The following is a 27,121-nucleotide window of genomic DNA, read 5'->3' as shown; positions in this document are numbered from 1 at the left end:
AATGGGTTGGTTTGTTCTACCAAATTAATGTGCATGTGGTAAAATGATAGCTGTATGCATTCTTAATTAAGGCTGATATAGCTAACTAATAATAAAATAGCTGTCTACTAAAAAAATAGATGCATCAGCATTTTTAACCCAGTAAAACATTAGGAAACAGTAAAGTGTGTGCTAAATTATCTACAGATACTCTGTATTCTCTTGTTAGCAACATTTTCAGTACAGTAGTTGTATTTGCAAATTGTCATTGTAGTTAGCAATCAGGCAGAATTCATTTCCATTAGAAAAAAGCTATTGCTGGAAAAAACAAGAATCAGTAAAAAAATCCATGACTTCACAAGGTTTCCTCCAGTTGATTTAAAATGACTGAATTTATTCATTTGTATTTGAATCTGACTAGTTCCCCCTTTTTATTTAGCCTGAATTGTAATGAAAGAAGCATGATAAAGAGTACTAGTTGTTTCATTCTCTTAGTCTAACACCCATTAATTCTTTTTAAGTCAGAATTTATTACTGCTTATGCTGTCTGTATTTTTGCATGTATCAAGTATCATAGAATCGCTTAGGTTGGAAAGGACCTTCAAGATCATTAATGATTAACCTAGCACTGCCACGTTCACCACTAAAATGTCCCTAAGCACCACATCTACATGTCTTTTAAGTACCTCCAGGGGGGGTGACACCACCACTTCCCTGGGCAGCCTGTTAAACACTTGACAACCCTTTTGGTGAAGAAATGTTTCCTAATATCCAATCTAAACCTCACCTGGCACAACTTGAGGCAGTTTCCTCTTGTCCTGTCACTTGTTACTTGGGAGAAGAGACCTACAGCCTCCTGTCAGGCAGTTGTAGAGAGCGATCAAGGTCTCCCCTGAGCCTCCTTTTCTCAAGGCTAAACAACCCCCATTCCCTCAGCCGCTCCTCATAGGACCTGTGCAAAAGACTCTTCACCAGCTCTGTTCCCCTTCTCTGGACACACTTCAGCACCTCAATGTCTGCCTTGTAGTGAGGGGCCCAAAACTGAACACGGTATTTGAGGTGCGATCTCACCAGTGCAGAGCACAGGGGGACAATCACTTCCCTGGCCCTGCTGGCCACACTGCTTTGGATACAAGCCAGGCTGCTGTTGGCCTTCTTGGCCACCTGGGCACACTGCTGGCTCATGTTCAGCCGGCTGTTGACCAACACCACCGGGTCCTCCACTGCCCAGCAGCTTCCCAGCCACCCTTCCCCAGCCCGTAGCGCTGCGTGGGGCTGTTGTGCCCCCAGTGCAGGACCCGGCACTTCTCCCTGTTGAACGTCCTACAACCGGCCTCGGCCATGGGCCCGGCCTGCCCAGACCCCCCTGCAGAGCCTCCTGCCCCCCAGCAGATCAGCGCTCCCCCCGCTTGGTGCCCTCTGCACACTGGCTGAGGGGGCACTCGATCCCCTCGCCCAGATCATGGATGAAGAGATTAAACAGGACTGGCCCCAGGACTGAGCCCTGGGGGACACCACTTGTGACCGGCCACCAACGGCGTTTGACTCGGTTCACCACCGCTCCTTGGGCCCGGCCAGCCAGCCAGGTTTCACCCAGCGCAGAGCTCGCGTATCCAAGCCCTGAGCAGCCAGCGTCTCCAGGAGAACGCTGTGGGAAACAGTGTCAAAGGCTTTACTAAGGTCCAAGCAGACAACAAACATTCACAGCCTTTTCTTCACCCACTGAGCGGGTCACCTTGTCACAGAAGGAGACCGTGTTAGTTGGGCAGGACCTGCCTGTCGTAACCCCGCGCTGGCTGGGCCTGATCCCCTGGTTGTCCTGCCTGTGCCGTGTGACGGAGCTCAGGATGACCTGCTCCACAGCCTTCCCTGGTACCAAGATCAGGCTGCCAGGCCTGTAGCTCCCCAGATCCTCCTTCCTGCCCTTTTGCAGCTGGGGTGTCCCTGGCTGAGCTCTGGTCAGTCAGGGCTGCTCCTACGTGCTGGGAAGCGGCCGGGTGAGCCCTTCTGTCGGTGCCCTCGGGGGGATCCCGTCTGGCCCCACGGACCGGGGGTGTCTGGTTGGTGCAGCAGGTCACTGGCCCTTTCCCCTTGGATGACGGGGGCTTCATTCTGCTCCCCGTCCCTGTCTTCCAGCCCAGGGGGCTGGGTGCCTGGAGAGCAACTTGTTCTTACTATTAAAGACTGAGGCAAAGAAGGCACTAATGATCTCAGCCTTTTCCTCATCCTTTGTCACCGTTTCCCCCCACATAAAAGAAAATCTGAATAAATTTGTTTTGATGGGTTCCTACATAAATATAGCTATATACTAGACATTCCTGCTTAATAGTGGGATGACAGGAGGAAGGTAGGAAGAACTTTAAGGCCTCACACTCAGAAGAGCTCTCCTGTGCAAATAGTGCTTATGAAGGCAAAAGAAGACAGATTTAATTTAAAAGATCAAATGGTTATAGGAATAGCATTTGAAAGGTTTGAGGTCAGAAGTGGTTGGTTTCGTCCTTTTCTGACCACAGAATTAGTAACTGAGCTTCAGCAACTGAAAAGTCCAGAGAAGAAGTATCTCCCTTGTGTTGTATCTCAGTTGAGGCATTGTGCTAGCAAGGTTTTTCATTCATACTGACTACTCCCAGGTCTGAATTTCACTCAGATCTGACAAATCTTTAGTGAAGAATGTTAAAATACACCTTAAGAGTATTTGAAATTTTGGAGAATAGTACTAGTTGAGGTCCTTCTTCCCACTTTCCTTCCTTCAGAAGTTCAGTGGCAAAATAGCAAGTACACTTTTTTTGTAGCCTTTTATAGCAAAGCGACTTAAGCCTTCCCCCCCAGGTTAATGGTTTTCAATGTTTATACCACAGGGTTTATGGTCTGAAGACTAGTGTTCTCAGAGAAAATTATATTCACAAAACTGTGGTTACTGCTTTATTGCAATAGTTAACCTCAGAATAATGCACCTTTTTTTGCTGGGAACAATAACCAATAATTACCCAGTAGCCTTTATTATTGCTGAATTACAGCCTAATACCTTAGCAGTAGCTTAATTCACTACATACATGGAAGATTACCCGTGCTTCAGCTTTTTTCAAAATTAAAAATAATTATGTTACATCATATTTTCTAGTTTGTGATAAAGGTAACTGAATCTGCACAATGTTTTAAAACTTCTGTTTTCAGCTGCTCATCAAACTATTAAATACATGCCCTGGAAACAAAGCCAAACCCTGACTTTTAAACAGAGAGGGTTTCTACAGAGGATGATTTCTGTGACTAACTCTATGATTCAGTTTGAGAATTAATGGAGTACTGATGTCAGGTGTAGCATTAAGAAAATTTGATCTGTTAATGATACCTGTTCTCTTGAATAGACTTCATTAGTACATTAAAATATTTCAGTGGTGGAGTGGTGGGAAATGAATTTGAACAGGAAACACCTGAAAACAGGTGAAGAAAACTGCAGGAGTACTTAAATTCCCTTCTCTAGTATCTTCAATACCATATGAGGTGACGGTGTATCAGGACTCACATCTGTTAAGATTGCCTGTCTAAAAGCTAGTGCAGAGAAGGTCTGCAGTGGCTGTCGCTAAAGCTCTTTTATGATCAGTCTAGAAAAATTGTTTATTTATAAACATCAGGGAAACACCTATATTCATCCTTTCTTTAGTGAATAGAGAGGATAATGGAGAAAGACACTGCTTTTTATCCTAGTAATTTGTAATGATTCAAGTTCAGTGCACAAGCCTAGAAATATACAGGGAGAAGTGTGCAAATGTTTATTTCTCCTATATGTCATTCTAATAAAACTTCATAGAGCCTGTGTGCTTTTAGGTGATTTACTGTTATTCCTACTACTCCTGAGTATTTCAGTTGAACAAAGTAACCTTGGGGGAAAACATTCTTATTTCATATTAAACTGATTTCAGAAAGCATCCTGCATTTGGGATAAATACAGCTATGCTGAAGGTCTGTTGAAGTCAGTGGGTCTCCAAAATACAGAGACATAATTATATGTGTTCAAGTGCCGCCTTAAATTGGGGGGTATAGTTGCCCTTATCTCTTTGTTGAGGTTATTACTTTATAATAATTATTGACCTTCTGTCACTGGGGTTGAATTGGCATGTCCAGCTCCTGCTGAAGTCCATAAAGCTTGTGAATGGATTTATCAATGGTAAAAACTTCCAAATAAAATATAACTCTTAAAAAATAAAATTTTGTGGGTTTAGTACCTGGTGATGGTGGACTGAGCCTATTTCTAATTACTTTCTGAAAGCATCATTGTTCTTCTAGTGTAAATCTGTTTTGTGACTTAGTTCACTGTGCCTTATCAAACTGCACAAATGTGTCATGTTCTGTAGCTGCTGGAGATGGACTTTTGCCATTTAGGAATCTGAAATATCTACATACAAAACTTTATTAAAACTTTTGTGAAAATGGCTTTTCTTCTAGCAGGGAGAATGTTATGCTATGTGAGTGTGGAGGGGGGGGGAGTATATTTCAATTTAGCAACAGCTGTTTGTGCAGTATGGTACAATGAGGAACGATAGTAGGAGCTGGGGTTTTCTGCTACCAGTAGAGATATACCAAATGGGTACTGCAAGTTTATTTCATAAACATAGAAGGGTTCCAGCAGTCTGTAATTAACTTGTTTAATCTTTTCAGAGTATGGTCTGGTTTTATGAAAGTACACATGGGGTGTAAGAACATTATTGTTTTCTCATGGTTGTGCTGCTGCTGTTACTAGTTATTATTTAAAAAAAAAAATGTCATTCACGTATGTAACAATTGGCATAAACTTTTACTGGTAAAGATAGATGTTTCCAGGCACAACCAAGTTGTTATACTTTGTCCAATTTATTTTTACTGGTTTTAAATATAAAAGAATATAATCTGAATACTTCTTTTCCGAAAAAAGCAGAACGCTTCTCTTGCTACTGTTGAAGTGCAGGTAGTCTCAAGTATTGCTCTAAAAATGGTCACTAATCTCTAGAAGTTTTTCTTCTAACTACTATACAGTTATTAACTCATCTTCCTCTCTTGAGTCTGTAGTAGGGTAAGCCTATTTTACAAAAGGAGGTACTGTACAATAATATTACTTGCTTAACACTAGATATGAAACCATTGGAATAGCTCTGGTATTAGAAATTGGAAATCTGGCTGTGATCTTGTTTACGTACCAGATCACACGGGCTCAAGAGCAAATCCCGCTCAGTTTCAAAGTGATACTGTTACTACAGGTGAATCCTCTATTTATAGTTATTGTGGTGTAATACAGTGTTCCTTTTGGATTTTTCATTCATGTGTTTTCTTCCCAAAAGCTGATAATGTTTACATAATAAAGTGTGATACATTCTCATTCAGCATTGAGAGTGACTTTTGAACCACTGATGGGCAAATACCATCCCCCAAACATTCTTTTGTTCTCATTTTTGAAGTGATTTATCAAGATAATGCAGTTTGTGATTACATGCTTTGCAGAATTCAGCTTGGTGCAGGTGTATTGAAAGAGATTAAAAAATACATTTAAATTGCTTATACTTGTTCTAATTAAAAGTTGCATATTTTTGTCTGACTTGGTGCTTTTTTATGTTTTCAATCAATTGACAGAATTCATTGACAAGAAGTGCGCCCCTTGCCAATGATTCCCAAGCACGGAGTGGTGCCCGCTTTCATACATCTTATGACAAAAGATATATCATCAAAACTATAACAAGTGAAGATGTAGCAGAAATGCACAACATACTGAAGAAATACCATCAGGTAATGTACTATTTATTATCAGAGTGTGGGATCTCTCCTTAAATATTATAATGCAAATATTTTTTAGGGTGCTAAAAGTTTTAAATTAATAATTCTGGGAAAAGAGCCACTTCAGACATTTTCCCTTTTGCATGAGCAGTGTATTGAGGTCTGCAATTCACAAGGCTGCACTTCTCTACATATCTAAGCTAGCTTTAAGTAAAATTATATGTCTGTGGTACAGAGATACTAACTTGGAGGCCATAAGCTCCTTCGCCATACTAGGAAGATGGTCTTTCTTTCAGCTAGTGGACTCCCAGCTTGAAGCTACTTATTGTGCGCTAGCTTGGAGAGATGTCTGTGTATGTGAATGGTGCAGGTGACCTCTTTCTTTCTGGCCTGATGACTGAATGTTCTGTCTTTCACTAACAGCAGATTTCAAAAAATTAAAGTTGTGTTGTATGAGAAATGAAAAATTGGATATAATTAATGTAAAATTCCTGCTAATAAAAAACCCAGGTTTTCCTAATGTGCATTTCCATAAACAACAGTAAAGTCAAAAGTGAACAGTGGAGATTTCTTAAATCAGCCTTGATAGCTTTCATACAGTGCCAGTGTATAATTTGTGTGGATGGCATGGGGAGGAGCACAACCTGGGGAACACAAGAAGCCTTAATAAGATCAGTGCTAATTTTCTTAGCCCTAGATCGGTTTGAATAAACTCTAAAGCTGCAGAAATCAGAAAAACCTCTAAAAATAATCTATGATACGATACCAAATAGGAGGGATTTTTATCCTTTCCGTCTTCCTGCTCACTTCCATGGGTTGAGATTTCAGGTAAAGACTTCAGGACATTTGGCGTTGGGGCGTTGTTGTCACTGGTTTAGGTGGTTTCTTTTTTGTCTCGCAGTGGTTTTGTTTGGTGCTTTTTTAATACTGTTACGTTTGTAAAACCAGTTTTAAAGCAATCTTTTGAGGTGGAAGGGAGGGAAAAGCATACTTTAGAGGCACTTGGGATTGAAGGTGCCAGCTATCTTTGTGGTGCTATTTGGCTGTCTCCCTGTCTGCTCTTCTTGTGTTGAAGGGAGATTGCTGAATGCCCTCCAAGTCCAGAGCAGCTTGGGAAGCCTTCAATGAGTTAGATCTGAACTCTTTTCTCTCCCTGTATGTTGTTCTTATGTTTAAATAACATGCAGGACCACCATGGGTTTGTTTTAATGTAGATAAATATCATCACTACAGAAATGTTCATAAGACCATCTCTTAATTACAGTTTTACTGAAGAGAATTTTTAAAACATCTAATTGTAATTTGGGGTCTATTTTTTATTAGAGTTCTCAAACTTAGAATATTGGATTTGAGCTATGAAGCAGTGGAGCAAAATCAAAGTTTTAGTCTGTTTTGTATTCGGTATTAGAAGCTAGTATTAATGATTAGATTTTGAGGCTTAATCCGTCTGAAAATCATACTGCTTTTCAAACAGTCATCTCCTTTCAAGGGTGTCAATGAAGACAGCACTGACGTGAATGAACTTAAAAATTTGGAATCTTTCCATTAATGCTTTCAAACATCAGAGTTCATAATAGGCTAGGTTACAAGGAATAATGATCTGAAAGTTATCTGTACCAGGCATCTAATTTCACTTTATACTGGGAAAACATTCATATGAGAAAGCTCTCATTGGTGCCTCCAAAAGGTTCATAAAGATACGATATCTATTTCTTTTTGTCTCAGAACTTGAGAGCACTTTACAAAGTGCTGTAAATGCAGAGGAACTCAAGCACAGAGACAGTTTAATAATTGACCTTTTAAATGAAATTAATTTTCGTATCTTCAGCAATACTGAATGAAATCGTTTGAATTAATTAAAGAAAATCTCAATTAAATCCCATTAACTCTGGTGACAGCTGATACAGTGTCCTGTGTGTTGCTGCTGGAAATTGAATGCTTGGAATCTAGGTACAGCAGCTTGTCCTCCCATTTCTCTAGATGTTTTTCACAAGTGGAACTTACTTAGCCTGCTTGACAGTGCAGAGAACCCATTGTCCTGGTGGAAAGGTTTTAATAATTCCCTTGACCAATTCATCCTACAAAGACTGGCCTTAGACCGCCTTTCTACTAATGAGCAATGCAATGCCAGGTAACATCCACTGGCACTTGAGCTCATTAGTGGTCCCTGCTGTGGTTTTGCTTTGGGCCAGCTAGCTGTCTCCCAGATAATTCTGGGCAAGGCTCAAGGTATTAACTGAGGCCAGTTACTGTTCTTACTTAAGTCTGAATATGATCATCCTGTTTTAGAGGAGACCTTAATTTGCATGTGAGTTACTCCATTCCAGATGCCAGATTCCAGAACTAATGCCGGAGGACAGTCCAAGACTGGTCTAATTCGCTGGTATTGTTCTTTATGGTTCTGTCGCATGGCATAGTTGCAGTAGTGCAAGATTTTTCAGAGACTGCACTGGTACTCCTGTGGAAATCTTTGTCTATAAAGCAAGTTCTCTTAAGTTCAATTTTATTTTGTCATAGTCTTTCCTGCCAAAGAGGAAATGTCAAGTTCCCTGTACTGATCTACATACTTACCTTATTGCCCAGTGTCTTCCTTAATTGTAATCATTGCCACAGTTAACAAAGCTAACTGTAATTGCACGCAGAAGTACCAAATATGGGATTTTTAGGGGAAAGTCTGCTTGTTAGCTTTTCTCCAATTTCAGTTCAGTGACCACCAGCAGCATGTAGCACATATATGAAAATTTCTGGCCCTGTTAAGTGTGCTTCACAGCCTGAGTGTGATCATGTTTGGGACTAGTTTGGGACTTCCAGTGGCATGTGCTTACATCATACCCTGTGCCAGGCTGCTCTTAGAGCAGAGCTGTATTTGAAAGGCTCAACCTTCTAAAGCAGGGAACATGCAGGCATGTTCAGACCCAGTTATGTAATGCAGTGATCATCCTGGGAGGAATAAACCTTTCTTAGGTGCGTGAAGGCTAGGGAGGTGATTCATGTGAGTTTTAGAAGGCTGTTTCTCCCCTGTTAGAGATCAAGTACCCCCAGAGGACCTAAAGTGAGATCATTTATCCATTATGAACCTAACTTGAAAACCCTCTGCATCTTGCACCCTCTTTCACCTGCCCAGGAAGGCAGTAATTATCTTCCAGTTACTTCTGAAATGATTGTGAGCAAATAAATGCCTTTTATGACAGATCATCTTTCCTCTTTCTCAGGCTTTTCCCCCCACCTATCCCCACTACAAATTCATTCCAAGTTTCTTCCCCAGGTTGAAACTCTTGAGTTTCATTTAAACCGTATTTACTCACCTGTTTCCTTATTAAGGCTAACAGCTCTAAGCTGATAGAATCATTCTAGACCTTGGAAGTACCTCTGCCCTTGCTTAGGGACCAAACAAGCCTTATCAAACGTTTCTCCAAGACAGCTTGAACTGCTTAATAATAAACACAAGAGGAGAGCTATCTTTAAACAAAGAATACTGGGGAGGGGACCATGACAAGTCAGAAGTGTGAGAGACTGGATATGTTCTTCATTCACCAAATTAGTCTTTGTCTCTGGCACTTGCAAAATAACTGTCAGTCTCCTTACACCATTTTGAACTACAAAGCTACTGCTGAGGCATCTGGGAGTTAGTTGGTCAGCAGCAAAATGTAGCAGGGCAGTTTTTCCATTAACAGCTCCAAAGCCCAACTCCAAGTACCAATGATTTTTTTGAGTAGTCACCAAAAGGTTAGAAAGAGGCATGTAGACTGCCACTGAAAAGTAAAAATAAAGGTAATTTTATTGGTAACTAGAAATTGTGGAGATGTTTAGTCCACAAACCCATCCAGTTCTTTCCATCCTTCTTCCCTCCCATCTGTCTGAAGGTGCAATAGCCTGTCTGTTCTTTGGAGCTGTGGGGAACTGAGGTTATAGTTACACAGTCTGTATATTTTGATATTTACAAATAGAGCAGGAGTTGTGCATAGTCTGTAAACACTTCTAAGTCTAAAAATACGAAGTCTAGATTGCCTGGTTTTCAATTAACCAGAGTTATAATGGACATGACTGTACACCTTGGAGAAATCAGGTTATTTTCAGGAAACAAAATGGTTAGTAACTTGTTAGGAATGAAAATAAAATAACTTAGTTTTGCTGAGTTATTAGCTTTCTTCTTTCTGGGTAGAGTTCCATTGTAATATCGCATGGCATTTTGCAAAGGTAACAAAGTTAGGTGCATCACAATTTACAGTATTATTATTACTATTTAAAATTTAAAAAGCTATCAAAAGTAAAACCAAAAAGAACAAATTCCAAGCCTAAGGCTGTCGACTAGAAATGTGTAAATAACTAAAAGCGAACCAGGTTTGAGGCAGTGTCAGAAGTTACTATAGTAACAGTATATAAGTATATATAGGAATTCCAAATTAAAATTTTTGAATTGGAAATAATAGTCCTGACAATTGTAAATTATAGTTGCTATCCAAAACGGAGTTGCGTTCGTTCATTTACTGTGTCTGATGTGATGCCCTTTTTTTTTTTTTTTTTTTTTTTAGTGGCAGTCAGGCCCATAACCTCAGACAGATGGTAAACACTTCAGTCTAAACACTGACACTTTCTGTCAACTCATCAGATGAGTCTGACGCTTTTAGTACTGAGTAGAAACACTAGAGATCATTATTTTCTCTTTCAAAGTTTAAAAAAAAAACCAAAAAACAAAAACACACCACTAAAAAAGCCCACTAAGTCCACCACTTCTAAGAAAACGGGAGGAATAATGTCTTTCTCCATGCTTGAAGTTGCAAAGCATCATGTTATTTATGACTAGACTGTAGAGTCCATTGTGCATGGACCAGCCTTCTTTCTACACTGAAAGAAAAAATGGCCTGGAGCATGAACCAGCTAGGTTTCTAAGTGTTACGCTTAACCCAAATATATATGATGTGTTAGGTTCTTATGCTCTGAATTTCTATGCTAGCCAGTTTCTAACTACTGTATTATTTTCTGATGCATAGTGTGAAATACTGCTTTCAGTTACATTTTAATGGTAATTGGCAATTGTTTTGGGCTGCTTATATTATTGGTATACTACCAGTTATCAGTGGAAGGCTCCTTGCTACTCCTCAGGTGTTACTTCAGCTGAACATCATTTACTTATTCAAATGCACTACAACCACTGTTAGGCTTAAAATGGGTCAGACTTTCATATATTAGAAAAGCTGTTGCTGTATGGGCTTGTAGATGTAGTTTGACCATGTAAAATTGTGTAAGTTAAGCATGTTCACGTTAAGTACTCAAATAGTATTTGAGAGCAAAATCAAACATTTATTTGAAATACCTCCAAATCTGGTGTGATTTTAAACCTATGCTCCTGACCCCAAGAGCATGGACCAGAAAAAAGGAGTTAAACCTACTGCTCCCATTGACATTGTTAAAGGAGAGCTCAGCAGTGCCATCTGTGTGTTGCCAGGATTTCACCCTATTTTCAAGGAACAGGTAATACCCTCCTTCCTCCTAAAGGAAAAGTTTCATTTCAGCATATATTTAAGGTATGTTTATATATTTCTTTTAGATGTATTGTCCTGTGCAAAAAGCTTATCAGTTTACCTAAATTGCAAAGTATACTATTCAGCAGATATCAATATATATGTAGATATTTTCTAAACTACAAATATGATTTTCAGGGGCAGAAATCAGTGACAGTTGAGTAAAATTATGTAGGTGGATGTTCTAGTTTCTGAAATGTCTGAATCAAGATGACCTGCCCTTCCCAGTGAGATAAACTTGCTTTAAATCTTAAATTGGTATAAAAGCAGAGTCCTGTGCTCTTTGAGAATAGATGGCAGGCAGGATAGAAATTTTTAGAAATAAATTAAAGCAAACTTGAGTGTCTGAGAAAAAGGAAAACCTTTGGAAACCTTTTTTTTTTTTCTTCTTTTTCATTAAAATGGACTTCAAAAGGGATTTATTATTTCTCAGTGCTGACACCCAGGTGACTTCAGTAAAGAAAAGAAACTGAGAAGCCATATCGAAGCAGGTGAACAAGAGGGAATTTCTAGCACACAAGCCTTCCAGTATAGAACTACTCATGAGTGCAGATACCCTTTAGGTTTTCTATAGGTGGCTGTCCCTGTTGACAGCACTTCTTTTCCTTACACAGGTAATTGTATGCAGAACTGACAACTATTGCACTGCCTGTTTGTTTCCCTGGCAACCAGCAGAAATAGTGAATAGTGGTAAAGGAGAGGGACTGCCCATTTACCAGAGGCAGCAAACAGCAGAACCATGGGGAGGTGAATGGGAAGAAAGGAAAGAATAGAATGAGCTAAAAAGGGGAAATGAAAGCATAAAAGAGAAGACAAAAGCAGGAAAAAAAATCTTACCTTAGCTTCTGGAGAGGAAAAAAATATGAAAGAAACAGGAAGGGAAATGAAAGGGAGGGGGGAAAATGCAGGCAGTAAGGTGAAAAAGGGGGAAATTACAACAAGATCAGGGTTCAGGGCTGCGCAGGAATCAAGGAATATTGAGTGGAAGATAGGAGGAAACATTAAAATCATAAATAGGTAGAAAAACATTACCATAGGCTAAAAGCAATTTTGTCACAAATCTGTTACAACATAGGCTGGAGAATACCCCAGAAAAGAAAGTGGGGACTAGGTGTTCTAGGAGTTTGCACTGAGATGGGCTGACATCAAGCCGGTAGGTTGCTAAGGCAGAGCTACGTCTAAGTTTGTGTCACCCTCCCTCCGTGTCATTACTTGCACAGGTTATCAGTGGCTTGCTTCCTCCCAGCTCCTCCCTTTTTCTTCATGAGTTGCATCTGTATGTATCTCAAAAAGAAGGGAAACGGTAGGTAAAAAGGCAAAGCAAGGCAATATAATGTACTATTATTTAAGTACAAATGTGCATGAAGGACACATACCATGTAATGGTGACCCTGACTCTCTGTATGACCTAATGTAGTAAGAGGTAAAGTTTTATGGGAGGTTTCCAAAGAAACGCAGTTAAGAAAAGCCCTTCAGCCAGTCCCTTGTATGAATCAAGAAGCTGCACAGAACATGTCCTCTGCCCTGTGCTAAGATAACAGATATATAGCACCTTTGATATGAAAAACCAGAAGCAGAAAAAGTAGACATGAGAATATATGTGCTCTCATTCGAGTCTACATTTCACTTGCATCCGTGGGCCCACTGTTTCCTATAGGATAGGTGACCCTGAAAGTGGGAAACTCACTAGCATGAGCATCAGATGGAATTGTAAAAGGGCAATATGCAAAAGGGCCATACAATCACAGACTGGAACTGCTACCAAAAATCTTCACTAAAAGATGTGAAATTTTATAGGTAAATACCTTAACTACACAAAATATCAGAATGGACTTGGCTGAACGTGGCTCTTTTGAGGCCTAGGTTTCACCAGTAGGTGTTTCCTATGTATTTATTGTATTTTATGTCTGTAAACTCCTGATGCTGTGCACAGCACTTTCAGAAGAAACTGCATGCCCAGTGACTCATTTGATTGTAGCAGTACCAAGTATAATGTTTCTGATAGCAGATCGGCAACTTAGATAATCACACGTGGTGGTAACATTTAGATTACATTGCACTTTGAAGTAAAATTAACACCGGCGGAAGTCTGAAACAACGTAAAATGTAAGGCTTCGAGTCATAGGGCTTGTATCTGAAAACCTGTGTATTTATTGAACACTTCTTTAAATGAAATTATTTTCTTACATTACTTACTAGAAGAAAACAGCTTTATATGCCTTGAAAATCTATAACTTTCTATCGTGTTGCTCTAGTTTGATTAGTTAATCCTTTCAATGTGTCACGTAAGTAGCCAGTGGATAATTTCCTGTGAAATTATTAGGGTTCAAGAAAATGGCAATAAGCAGAATAATATTCTGAAACATGATATAATGCTGGACAAGGTTCTCAACCTCCTTTTTGGGGAGTGATTGTACATGTCAATGCACACAACACATTGTTGGAGGCTATTTCTGACTTGCAGGCAAGAGGATTTGAAAGAGAAAATTGAGGCCACAAAAGGAGTGTCAACGTCTTGTCATTCACAAAGCCTAAAATGTTTTTAAATAATTATACCACTTGCCATTCAGTTTCTTTAATGAAAGTATCCTAATGAATGTATAGACTTGTCACATAAGCATTTGATAATTCAGGTATGATTGCCTTAATCATGATGTAGAAAATCATTAAAATAATATACAAAGGGGTAACAGAATGAGCATGTTGTGTATGTCTGAATTAATGTCTGCAAAAACAGGCCTATCAGTGAGAAATAGGAATATTAAGTTTTCACATAGAACCAAGATAGACGTAATTCAGGATTTAGTCTTCACCAATGTCAAGTCATTCCAAGGGGAGGAGAAGAAAGAGTAGAAATGGGAATTTTACCCTGTGTTTTTCTAAAAAGAGCTAAAACTGGCATAACTTCTTTGCCAATAATTTGTATACATTTTATAATCTTTCAGTCATCATGGTATCTTACTAGTGTAACTGTGGGGAAGCAAGAACCTAAGAATCCTAATTTTCATGTAAAATGAGATAGAAGTTCTGTTCTTATTAAGGAATCTTGAAGCTGTATTTATACAAAAGTTAACAAGAATATAGGGTCATAAAGAATTTCTTACTAGTTTTGAGCTTTAAGCATGAGGTTCAAGGGAGTTCAGAAAATTATGTATTTGAAACCTATGCTGCACAGCTGATAAAATGTGTCAACATGCTGATGATACTTTATTTTGTTAATGGTAATATTGTCCTTATGCTGTGCAGAAAAATGAAATTTGTCTGAATTAACAAAAAAATGATGAGGTGTTTATTACAACACTCTTTTTAAAAAAGATGGATTTTGTTACTGGATATAAGGACTTATAAATGTATTAGCTAAGTGTTACAGTTTTATTTAGCAAGGCTGCTTGGTAGAATTGTTTTAATGTTCATTTTAGAAAGAATTAACATAAAGGAGTGAAGGTCTTTTCTTCCACTGAAATTTAGCAGTCCTGTTAAGCATGTACCGGCTTATTTTCTAGGCTCACTTTTATTCCAGCTGTGAGTGGGAAACTTCAGGAAATCATTCCTAAAAAGCACCTTGAGGTGACTAAATTGCTACTTCATTTATATCAAGATGGACAAATTGAAAATCTGCCAACCACAGTCACCAGTGCAAGTCCTGCTGGACTCCCACCCAAACAGATGACACGTTTTGCCTCCTCTGTGATGCAGATATGGGGGATTGATAGTTTCAAAGGTAGGAAGTTCTAGACCAACCTTGTAGATGCTGAAAGCAAGTGGCATTCCTCCCTCTTTCCTTTGTCTCCCCATCAGGATAAGAAATGTCATGGGAAACACTGAAATCATTTTAGGGGCTTTTCTTTAAATTGCAATGGCAGGACTGTCTACAGTCGGCAGTGAATAGGAAACAACTGTTGTGGTACATAGTCTGCTTTGAGAAGGTCCCTTGGAAGTTGGCAAGAACATGGCCAAGTCCCTTTTTATTAAGTGAAGAGCACTACCAGCATACCATTTCATGTCCTGTGTTGCATGCTAGTAACACTGCCCTTTCAGAAGGCTTGTTTGTAAGACATTAAAGTGAAACAACAGTGTCAGCAAATGGCTAATCCTAATGTACAAATAGGACTTAAGCGACTCATTAATTGCCTTTTTTCTCCCTGTTACATGATGCAGAACAGTTTGGGAGGAGGTTGTGTGCTGCTGACCAAAGGATTTATTTCATGTTATTGCAGTGGGTATGTTGCACATGTTCTGTATTAATGACATTGCTATTTTACAGATGGGGTACCCTTAGGACCAGAAAGTTTAAAATCTGAGAGCTAGCACTAGCTAGGGTTGAAGAGATAGTTTAAGTGTCAAGACTGTGACCCTAGAAGCAGAGAGGAAGGGCAGGGAGTTACTAGTCTGGTACTTAGGCCTAGCTGCTGTTCCTTCACATGGCACAAACTCTCTTATGTGATTTCATATAGTTTCCATGTCTTGGATTCCTGTATGGAAAAGGGAAATAATGGCATTTATTATAATTCAAGTTCTGTACTTAAGAGCCATAAGATGAGGAATGGCTGGATCCATTAAAGAGTTGAGTGGCCTGAAGTTCTGTGACACTAAACTCTCCTTGACCATCCTTGAAGAACCTAATCATTTTGGAGAAGGAATCACTCAGGAAATGTTTTTATAAGAATCCTTCCCACCTTCTATAAAGCATTAGAAAAGTATTTACCTTTAGGATATATGCCAAGTACTTGATGTTTATTAAAAAAAAAAAAAAATATCAATGTCGTTTGACTAATAGGGATTAGTATTTTAAACAAGTTTTCTGTAACCTCATAATTAATAGTTCTCATTTCACTTGATGATTGGACCTCCAAGACAAACTTCTGATGGTCGAAACGAGCTGTGTATCCTGTAACACATTGAAACTGGTTTGTGAGGTTGTTAACAGCCCTATGATTGAGAATCCTCCGGTTGAAGAACTCTAAACTTCTGCCTCTGTTAAATGCAGGAGTCTTCTCAGGTGCAAACCAATCAATCTTTGTGCACTGCTCAGGACCGACATTGTTCTTGTGGCCTTTTACTGTCAAACGTCTTTGTATTTTGGGGCACACAATTCTATTTCCTTCTGAAGATTCTGATTTGTATTTACTGAGCCTCTGCAGTGGCTTATGTTTTGCCCATTCTTAGGCAGTTTGAGCTTAAAAATGCTTTGCTGTGAAGTGGCACAACTGCAACTTGACCATGTTCTCTGCTTCAGGGCTTGTAACCTCCAGGACAGCTAGAGGGCAAACAGAAAGATGTGTTACAGCCCCAAACTGTGCCAGCACAATTCAACAGAGCTCACGTGTCAGACTTGTTCGTCAAAATTATGTTCAATTCACAGTCAACAATTTCCGTTATTGTTGTTCGTTCCTTTTGTTTCTTGCTGGACAGGATTGTTTTCAGGACTTTCAAATCTTTCTAATTTTATTTTGCCATTTAAAAGGTTCCAGTATAAAGTTAGTGAGAGAAATTCCTTAAAATTAACAGAGGAGCCCCAAACTGCAATATCTCCAGGGTTCCAAGAGCTTTGTTATATTACTTGTTACCAAATACTAACTACCTTTGTTAAGCAATTCAAATGGATTATTCAGTTGACTTGTTCTAAAGTCTCCTGTATTTTAGAATAATGTGTTTCCAATAACTGGGTCACTCTGGCACAAAAGAAACAGAAACTTCAGTATTCATGGAAAGTTTAAAAGCTGACTGTTGGTTAGTTTCTGCGTTTCTGATTTGGGGCTTGAATTTTTAAATTTTCTTCAAGTTCCTCTGTTTGAGACTTGGTAATAACAGAAAGAGATAAGTTGGTGAGTCCTTTTCTGGTTTACATAATTTTCCTTGGTTCCACAAAATATGAGTGATGTGTTTGAGTTGGTTTTAGGATTAATATAGTATGGGTATTTTTATTCTGGGAATAAATATTAATTTGTTAATAGTTCTCATCATCAATGTAGTCTGTACTTTTTCTGCTTCCTCCAGTAGTCTTTCCAATAGAAGTTCAAACTATTAGTTGTAAGGCAAGTGATTTTAAAAAAAAAAGACAGGTTTCAGGTGCAGGTGGCAAATCTTTTCAAGGTTAATAGCCCATTTGTAATGGAATATGGTGACCTTAAGGAAATACAGTCATTCATAAATAAAAAATACAGGGATCTTGCACTTCACTACTCAACTCTATTGACCCTGAAATGCAACTGTCACATAGGAACTAGCAGGAAGTTGGTGATTATCAATAATACCCCTTGCTGGTGACAGCACCATAAACGTTCATCATAGTAAACAAATACTGAGAACAGACAAACATACCAATTACATATAATCTGGTACAAAATGCAGCAGTATGATGTTCGAAAATACATTTCTGGGTTTTGACACTGGGTCCAAATATGTTACTTGCATTAAGTGTGCTTTTTGGACCATAAAAGTGGAAAGGTCTGTCAAATGGAGCCTGCTCTTTCTATGAGGTTTTCTGTAGAAGTGAGGAGTTATAAATTAAGCAGTTCAAGATTTTAATTTTCACACACTGGCCTAAAAAGAAGGGTAACCTCCCAATGAGGGGGATTGTTTTGGCCTGACTCTTTTCAAGGTTTGTCTCCACACAAATATATATTCAGCAAATACATGTGTTGTTTCTGGCTGTTTTGTCTTTAAAAAGGTATAAATATATATTTATATAATACATATCCACCCTCACTTCTGTTCTTTTCTTTTGCTCCTGCAGTTTATTGTGGAGTGTCATGGGAATACACTTCTTCCCCAGTTTTTGGGCATGTACCGGCTTACTGTTGATGGAGTTGAAGTATATATGATTGTTACGAGAAATGTGTTCAGCCATCGCTTATCTGTTTATAGAAAATACGATTTAAAGGTGAGAAATAACTGCTGATGAAATAACTGACAAAGTAGCTGAAAAAATCTTTACTATAAATGTTAGCTTATGTTGGTGCTTGAATATTGCTCAGAATTTTAATTAATTTTAAGTTGTGTTATGTAAGAGCCAGCATTAACTGGTTTATTTCTGCATCTGGGTTTAGCAAAACTGAAGGTTGGTTTTATCAAAATTGTGCAAATTTGCATTGTGCATTTTCAAAGAGAGCCATTTAAGTGGGTGTGTTTGTTAAATGTAAGTAATGGTTAAAGGTAGACCTCTTCACACATATCCAATAGTAATTCTGCTTCCTGTAGGTCTTTATCAACATAATGGAAAGCCACAGCTGATTCTGCAGAGGGCTTTTATAAAATAACTAAATATCATAAGTTAAACCAATAAATTGCTACTAACAAAGTACATCGCTACTCCAAAAGCTCCATATTTTATTCCCTATTTTTAAAATAATCCAATTTAAAAAGAGAAGGTTCTTAAAAACACAAATTTCTGTTGCTTTTATCATAAGGTGTATTTTAGGGTTTTTTCAGAAGGTTTATCTGCTCGTTATTTTGCAAATAGTTAATACACAGTGCCTACAACTAATGGCCGAAGTGTAGTCTTAGTCTTTTTACTGACCTAAGGGATTGTATTTTAATTACCTCCATGAAGTCACCCCTTAGAAACTTACTTCTTTCTAGCATGTTTTTGTGTTGAACAACTAAGTGCATCTGCAAACTTGTTTTAAGGTGTTTATTTAGCATTCTGTATTAAGGCATTTGTAATGCTGTGCACACCATCCTTTCCTCCTGTCAAGTACCTACCTAGCAGCTGGTTAGATAGTTGACTGAATGTGATTTGTAAGAACTGATTTCCAGATTGTCAGCAACTGACTTTTTGGTATTTAGTACCATTGACAGCAGAGTTTCCTCAAGAAAGACATTTTTTTGAGAACTGTATGTGTTTTAGAGCATTGTAATGTCCAGATGCGTTAAAAAAGGGGGGAAAGCACAACAGAAAGAAACAAATGATATAAAGCATGTTCTTAGCGTTGGTATCATAAATTTACCTCTGTGAATGCTTCTATACTCTATTCAGTTTGTCCAGCTGGACTGAATGGCTTTAAAGGTAAACTTCTCTTGCAATTTAAATTTAACATCAATATCACATTATTCTTCAAAACTAACTCCTTCACTGAGTATTAGTAGTGTTGTAGTGACACTGCACGTATTATAAATCACGTTTTCTTTACTTTCATTGCTACAGCATCTACGGTTGTAGGTTGAGTCCTTTTTTGTACATGAGTATTTTTGACACTAGCTTAGAGCTCACTTGTAGCGCAAGTCTTTACCTGTGCAGATACTAAGAGACCACAGATCGGCCTAGGATTTCAGAGGTATTTTCTTGGCCACTGAGGTATTTTATTAAAATTTATTAAAATAACTTCAATGTCAAATTTGGCAATCTCCCTAATTTTTATTATTGTAAATCCACTTTTTTCCCTCCAGTTTGGTTTTCAGCTGACCTTTTTTTAGGCCAAATAGTCTGTTGGAGCACGGAATACAACATAAAAAGTGTATTTTTATGTAACATAAAAAGTAAACATAAAAAGTTTAGTAAACGAAAATGTCAGAGTTTCACTAGGCTTTATTAGCAGTTAACGATACAATGCAATGAAATCCCTGCTTGCTGTGCCATACATAATAACTAAGATGTACAGCCCCATTTATATTTTATCTCCATCTTTTCTAAGTTTCTCTCTGCAAACAGCATAAAACGTGATATAAAAACATGTGGTTGGGAATCCTTATGTTCTTTAAACTAGCATGACTGAACTTCAGCACTTCTTTACACAATGCATACTTTCCAACAAATTATAGAGCTGATTTTACCCATCTTTCAGTGTCCAATTATCACGTTTGTAGTTATAATTTCTTGCAGTGCTATTATGTGATAAACAAACTCTGGGTACTTAAAGGTGTGGTCCTGCTCCAAGAAATTTGCAAGGAGGTATACACAGCCATTTTTTGGTCACCTCCAGTTTATTCAGAACGCACCATATTGCATACTAGTTCTAAGCTTAAAAAAAAAAAAAAATTTAAAAAATTTAAATAGCCAGAATATCTTTGGCAAGCACTGTAGATCTTGTGAATCCACAGTTGGTCTCATCTCTTCTTTTGACTTCATGTTGCTGTGAGGTGCTTTGTTCTTGTTTGTACTTTGTGATCTTTTAAATATTTCTATGTGTTTATATTGTGTGACATCTTTTCCAAATGTGTATTACGTATGTCCAAATAATTACCTAGAATAGGCTATTCCATAACCACACAGCTAAATTGGTACAAAAAGATGAGAAGTCTGCCAAGCAAGGCAGCAACTTCTAGGATGATAGTCTCAAAATGAGGATGAGACATGAAGAAGCTCCAGCAGTCAGGAGGAGAGCATATGTAGAGCATTTGAGGATTTAATCCATCTTTCTTCTCTCATGATACATCTTCTTCAAGTGATTGCAGCAGTTCAGCGGCCCTGGGCATTCTACTTACTGTATCACCTTTCTTTAAAACAGCTCTCAAGTTCAGAAGAAAACATCCACTTTTGACCTGTTATCGTAACATTTTCAAATCAGTTTCTGACATATGCACATTTTTAGATCCATTTTTTCTGTTTCAGGGCTCTACTGTGGCTCGAGAAGCCAGTGACAAAGAAAAGGTATGGTGCATTTCTGTTTCTTTTTCAATTATCTAAGCTGCTAGCTGGCCTCAGGACAACCATAACCAGTGCTGTTCTGCCCCTTTTCTTTGTTTTCTGTCATATTCTCCCCCTTGAGTTCTACCTTATTCCCCCCTTTATCTTTCCTCTATTTTCTGCAGACCTTTGAATATTGGTTTGCAATGGTGTTGAGATTTCAGAGGTAAGTGAGCCAGTCCTCTAGCTCCTTCTTTTCCTTTTTTTCTCTTCTCTTCTTAGTTTCTTCAGGGCCTGCCCTGTGGTAGGAAAACATCAGGACTTTCTTCTCTTCCCTCCTGCTTCTTCATCTTCTTTCTCTTGCTCTTTAATATTGAGATTTATGGATGCTCCATGTCAGTTAATAGAATGATGTGACGTGGCACCACTTCTAAAGTGAATGCAAAGATGAACCAAACCTTGAATTGTGAGAACCTCTGGGTATGTAAAGCTCATGCAAATGAGTGAACAACTGACACACTTAGATGTACATGTAACTATAATGAGAGACAGGCTGCCTCAAATTCTGGGCCGAAACCTTGCTCTAAAAGGAAATTGATCACTTTGTTTTTCTCCATCTCCAACTTCAGTTCATTTGGAAAATTTCGTGTTCTCAAAATCAGTGTTTCTCTCAGGTTTCAGTGACACAGCCTGATAGCACTTTAGGAAAGGTTTGTCTAGAGATTCTACAGATAATTGGAGGTGGGACATAGTCTTCATCATCTAAGACTTCTTAAATTTCCAAATTTGGGTGAAGTCCAAGAGCCCATGAGCCTTGTTTCCTTAATTTTTCCAAGCACATTCCTTCTGAATTAGCATAAGATCATTTAGCAATTCACTTAAAAGACTTCATTTTATGTTGTCCCCAAATTCCATTCAAATCATTTGGTTTTTCTCCTGAGCATTAGTTGTATCATACCTGCCTCTCTGAGTCTTCTACAGATCACACAACTGCACTAAGGAGTAAGGGACATGCAGTAGCTGTTCGGTTCTCACAGAATGAAAAACTCTGAAGTTTTTCCACTTTGTCCTAAGGTATGACTGAAGACTTAAAGTTCTCCTTCCAGCATTAGGCAACTAATGTCTGCCATGTCCCAAATGCCAAATGCAGTTACAATAGTCAGCATTAGCTCCCTTTTGCTGTACCGGGCCCTCAAAGTCATGTCTTGAATGGTCTGCATTCTTTTCTTGTGGTCTATTTTTGTCCTTGTTCAGTAGCACAACTCTAGTGTTTTTAAAGCAGAGGGATTAACCCTTCAGTGTCTTGCAAATGATACCTAGTGTCATTAAAAACCTCTGCTGGTAGTAAAATACTCTGATAGTAATGAGGAGGGCAGATTATTTGGATGGGACTACTTCAGGTTGCAACATTAATGCTTGGAATAGTAATGTAAAATGTAACGATATTACATGTATTCAGCTATACAGGAGCTGATACTATACAGATATTTAGTGCACTGGTTTTGAGCAGTTTTAAGAATTTGTCTCATAATAAATAGAAAAATAGTAGTACACATGTACTGTAGTTAATATGTTGAGTGAGAACCTCAAAGAAACAGTGCCTTAATTTTGTTCCTATGTAATTTCATGGCAAAATTACTATTGAATTTGATTATAGCGAAGTTGAAACAAAGTTGTGTAGTTTTGTATAACTGTATACAACAATTATTCTTTAAATGTAATGTGAAATCATAACTTCAGTAAGGCCAATAACAAAAATTCCTATCAATTTCAACGCATCTAGAACCTCCTGTTTTGAGTATTTCTGTGAAAGAAATGTAAAAAAAACCCTGGTCATCCAAATTCTTCAGTTATTTTAAATATTACGCATTATTTTCTTTTCAAAGGAATTTGATTTCTTGGAGACAGAACTACACTAAGCTTACTGATGTTGCAAGCAGACGGTCTGAGGCTGTTGGAACAGCCTTCTGTTACTCATCAGTCCCCTCAAACTCCAGTGCAGTGCGGCAGGGAAGCCATAAGCTAGCACTTGGAACAAACACCTCCAAGAAAGGGAACTAACTGGGTAGACATCTAAGTTCATAGAGGGAGCAACATTTTACAAACACTTTAAGAAAGACTGTTAGGGATTCAAGCAAGGGGAAAATAATATTTTGCTTATTACATGGCTTTTGTCTGAAGTTTTGAGTCTGCTGATTGATTTGAAAGGGTCAAAAACACACTAATGCATGTCTGTACTGTAGATGTTCAGAACATTTGTCACTGCGATTTGAATCTCCTGCCATAGGAAATGGATCTCCTGCCACAGGAGTGGATTACTCATCTAAATTACTCAAGTGTTTCTAATGCAGCTTTTAAGCTTAAATAAGAAGGGGGTTGTGTATTTATATGAATAGACAAGGAAAGTTTATTTTTGAAACTGAGCAGTGCTGAAGACCTGCTATCATGAGGTGTATCACTGCACGTGTGGCACTGATTTCAGGACCTTGAGGACTGTGTTGACATAAGATGTTGATGGTCCATTATTCTAACTACCAAGTGAGAGCCCCACAGCATGTTTTTTCACTCTCATTTTCTCTCAAGTAGATGTCACAGTTTCAAACTTTTTGTTGTCTTCTGTGGGAATCTCAATCCATTCTGAAAGATACTAAAACGCCTGGAAAATTCTACCCTGAAAAGCAAAAGAAAAAAAAAATGATGGGTGGGTGGGTGTGTGGGCGGGCGGGTGGACAGGCACATTTTAGTAAATGCTCTGAAGAGATTTTGGTGTCTCCTATGTTAAATGAAATTGCTATGAATGATTAAACAAAACCACACAATCTCAAATACTAAGCTGATGTAGTAATTTATTAGCTAATTTTTAGCCATAGGCAAGTTAAATCATCAATTTATTAATACCATCCTGAAATGGCATTAATAATAATAGAATTTCAAGTAATGGCAGCATTATTTAATTACTTATTATAAGGGTGTCCACTGCTATACACATCTGAAAAACAGAAAAGTAATAAAAGACAGGAAGCTTTTGGCTCTAAAGTGTACAGCTAAATTGTCTGGTAATGCTGTAGTTTTTAAATGGGCTTTTAAGTAATTCATATTTAATTTCAAATGCCAATATTCAAGTAATCAAATGGCTTTCAAAATATCGAGCATATGTTAGCTTTTTTTAAAGCGGCATAAGCCAGAAAACAGAAGAGCAAGTCTTTCTGTGACATCCTAATGCAGACTGAAAATTTTAGATTAATTACCTTGCAATTGCAAACTTGGCTAAAATTATGTTCTTGAATCTTTTTCCTATCAAACTACTCTTTCATTATTTTCTCAGTTAATAAAGAAGGGGCAATTATGCAGAAAGATGTAATGGATTAAAAAAATAAGAAATCAGGAAAAAATGTATTTTTCTACTTCAGGTTTGTAGTGTAAAATAGGTATTAGTATTCAAATATTTTACATCAGTTTTTAGGAAGAAAAACTGGATGGAGTGACTTCATTACTTTTCTGTCCTTTTTTCAGTTTGTCTCTTGTTTGACTGTCTTCAGCTGTTTGATATCCTAACATATTGATAGAAGCTCTGAAACTGTCATTTCAATATTTTGTAATAACCAGTGCGGAGACAAGCTCCATCCCTTAGATTTCACCTTAACACACAATTCCTCTCATTTGCATTAAAGTGATATTTTTAATAACAAAGGCATCATTTTCTTGGCAACAAGTATCTAACATGCACTTACAGATTTTTCTTGAATTTTACAAGAGTATGTTTCAGCAGTTGTAAATTCTGACAGCTGCTCCTGTTTTGGTGTTTTTTAGGCTTTAGTTGTTCGGGGTTTTTTTAATTTATTTTTATTTTAATAGTGGGCATTTTCTATTCATTCCTTGGACAATTTTGCCCTCTTAAGTGAAACCAGGATAATGCAGAACTCCCCTGGTGGTCTGCCTGCTTGCAATTATGCTGTACTTGCGGTACAACATCAAATTAGCAGTTACAGCTGAGTCTACTTGTACTTATAAAGAACTTAAACATATTACTTGTGAGTGAGCAACTCAGAAGGAAATCTGAGGAAGAAAAATGAAAGCAAACTGAACTGAAGCCCACTATATTTCATCTTTACTAAGCAATTTTAGAGATTATTGCATGTTTTTTAATTAGTTTAAACCTGGTTACTTTGCCACCTCTGTATGTGTTGTTTCATAAATAAGCATAAATGAAGAAAAATTACAGTAAACACATTTGAACAAAGGATTTTTTTTTCAAGTTCTTATTTGGAAAATAATTGCTGTAGTTGACAGCTACGTAACATCTTAGTTAAATTGTACGCAAAATACATAGCTCTGATAATTAGATTGAAAGATGCTGCTAGATGTAACAAATCACTTCTTCACTTCTTACCTTATGATTACAACATATAGTAATTAACTGGTTTCTGAGAGGGCAGGTATAACTAAAGGAAGAAGTATTTTAGTATAGAAGCATAGCAACAAGATTACTCAGTCTTAATTAGTTTTTTTTTCTTTTGATGTCGATAGGTAAAACTTCAAGGTAGATCATCCCAAAATCTTAGCTATTTTTCCTGCTATTTTAAAATTACTGATTTATTTTTTTTTACTTACGTCTTCTAGTGATTTCAGTCTGCTTCATATGCCTATCTCACACAACAGACATCTGAGGCATGTCTTCGATTTCTCTGTGAAATGAATCTCAAGGTTGCATATACAGAGATAACTTTCAAAGCATGATACTGCAATTCATTGCAAGGAATGGACATTCACAGTTCAGATTCCTCTTTTCAGTGTTTAGCCTTCACACAACACCAACCCCGTTATTGTTTTTTAAAACAAATCACTAGTTTGCCTTTGTTTGGGTTCTTTTCATTTAAAAATCTGTCTTCCATATGTTAAAAGAATTTAAAAAAAATTAAAGGGGAACAGTCTCTTGCATTTTATATGTTGCATGTTCATTTTGCAGCAGGAAGACATTAACCCTAGGGATAATTCTGGATGCATTTCCCCGAGCATTGAAAAGACGTATAGTTACTGGTTTGGTACATGCTCAAATTCCTAATCCATCTACAACATCCTGCACAATTTTTTTTTCCTACAAAAATATCCATTACACTGGTGAAAACCATTCCCTCTCAAACCCCCTTTTGGGGTTACACATCTGTTTCCATTGCCATTTACAGTCCTGTGATGCCAAGTGGAGCTGCAGATCCTTGTTTGGTTAGAAACCTGGTCTTACGACAAGGCAAATTGTACAACCGAAGTTTGGAGGTCCCATAACTACTGGAGGGAAGAAGCTGCAGTCTTCAGCTTTCTTTGGAAAGCTCTAGTTTCTCTTCCATTCCTTTGATGGAAGACTTTTGATTTGGTTCAAAACCACCTGTGCCAGCTTGCTGAAAACTGTATTTAGCACTATGTCCTTTTTTTAAAATACTGCCTTCAATATATGCTTGTGAGCCCAGTCAGTCTAAAGTTAGCTTATTTCTCTTTTAAAAAAAAAACATGTATATGGGCCATTTGCTGTGAAAAGAAGCCCAGGATATGGAACTTCACTCCTGGCAGATGTTTTATACCAGTTTCAAAAGTTTTGAACTGTAAGCCCAATTCTGCTCTGATAAGTTGTGTGAATAACATGACTCCTGGCTCGTTCCAAACAAACAGTAAGACTGCTATGCAACATTTCTCCTACAACCTAATCTTTGCCTGTGTTAGGTGAGAAAATGCTGCCAGGTTGTCAAGACAATTAAGTCGTCTTCCTTTTTCAGTCCAAGGCTTATTCTGACACTTGACTGCCCTACAGCTGTTTTAGCAAGCTTCTTCCAAAATGTTGGCATTGGTGTTAGCCATGATCATTATTTTCGGTCTTGATGCACAAAAATCCCTTTGGGAAGAAACAAAATTGCATTAGGATAGGATGCTGAATTGAGATGTGTTAAGAAATCTTTAAAAACTACTTCCATGCTCATCTAGAAATAACACTTCACCTGGTTCTTACCTTTCAAGACCTTTTTTTTTTTTTTTCCTCAAAACAACATCAGTGGGCTGTTTCACCTTAATTTTAGTTTTTTAATCTGTCATCTTAGTCAAAGAAATCTTTTTAGCCTTTTCAACGGCAGTGAAACCTTCCTGCCATTAAAATTCTCTATGACCGTGGCAAACTTTGGAATGCAAACCTGAACTGTGCAAATAACATGCTTTTTAATAAATAAATACTTCATATTTGTAAAATCTGTTGTGCCTTTCTTGCATTTTTAAGTCGGGGATTAAAAACAATGGAGATGGTTCAGAAAGAAAATCTATTATTAATTTAGTG

General features: G+C 37.8%; 1 protein-coding gene across 1 annotated transcript in view; it reads left to right on the top strand.

Moving 5' to 3' along the window:
- PIP4K2A (phosphatidylinositol-5-phosphate 4-kinase type 2 alpha) overlaps window positions 1-27,121 on the top strand; it is a 115,175-nt gene that overhangs the window by 75,188 nt on the left and 12,866 nt on the right. The window contains exons 4-6 of the mRNA XM_055803627.1: window positions 5,581-5,733; window positions 17,980-18,126; window positions 20,794-20,832. Coding sequence (XP_055659602.1) covers window positions 5,581-5,733; window positions 17,980-18,126; window positions 20,794-20,832 — 339 coding nt within the window. The remainder of the gene's footprint in view (window positions 1-5,580; window positions 5,734-17,979; window positions 18,127-20,793; window positions 20,833-27,121) is intronic.

The sequence above is a fragment of the Falco peregrinus genome, chromosome 5, assembly GCF_023634155.1.
Source record: "Falco peregrinus isolate bFalPer1 chromosome 5, bFalPer1.pri, whole genome shotgun sequence".
NCBI lineage: Eukaryota > Metazoa > Chordata > Aves > Falconiformes > Falconidae > Falco > Falco peregrinus.
Note: the sequence above shows the minus strand (reverse complement) of the source record. Positions and strands in the feature narration are given on the sequence as shown.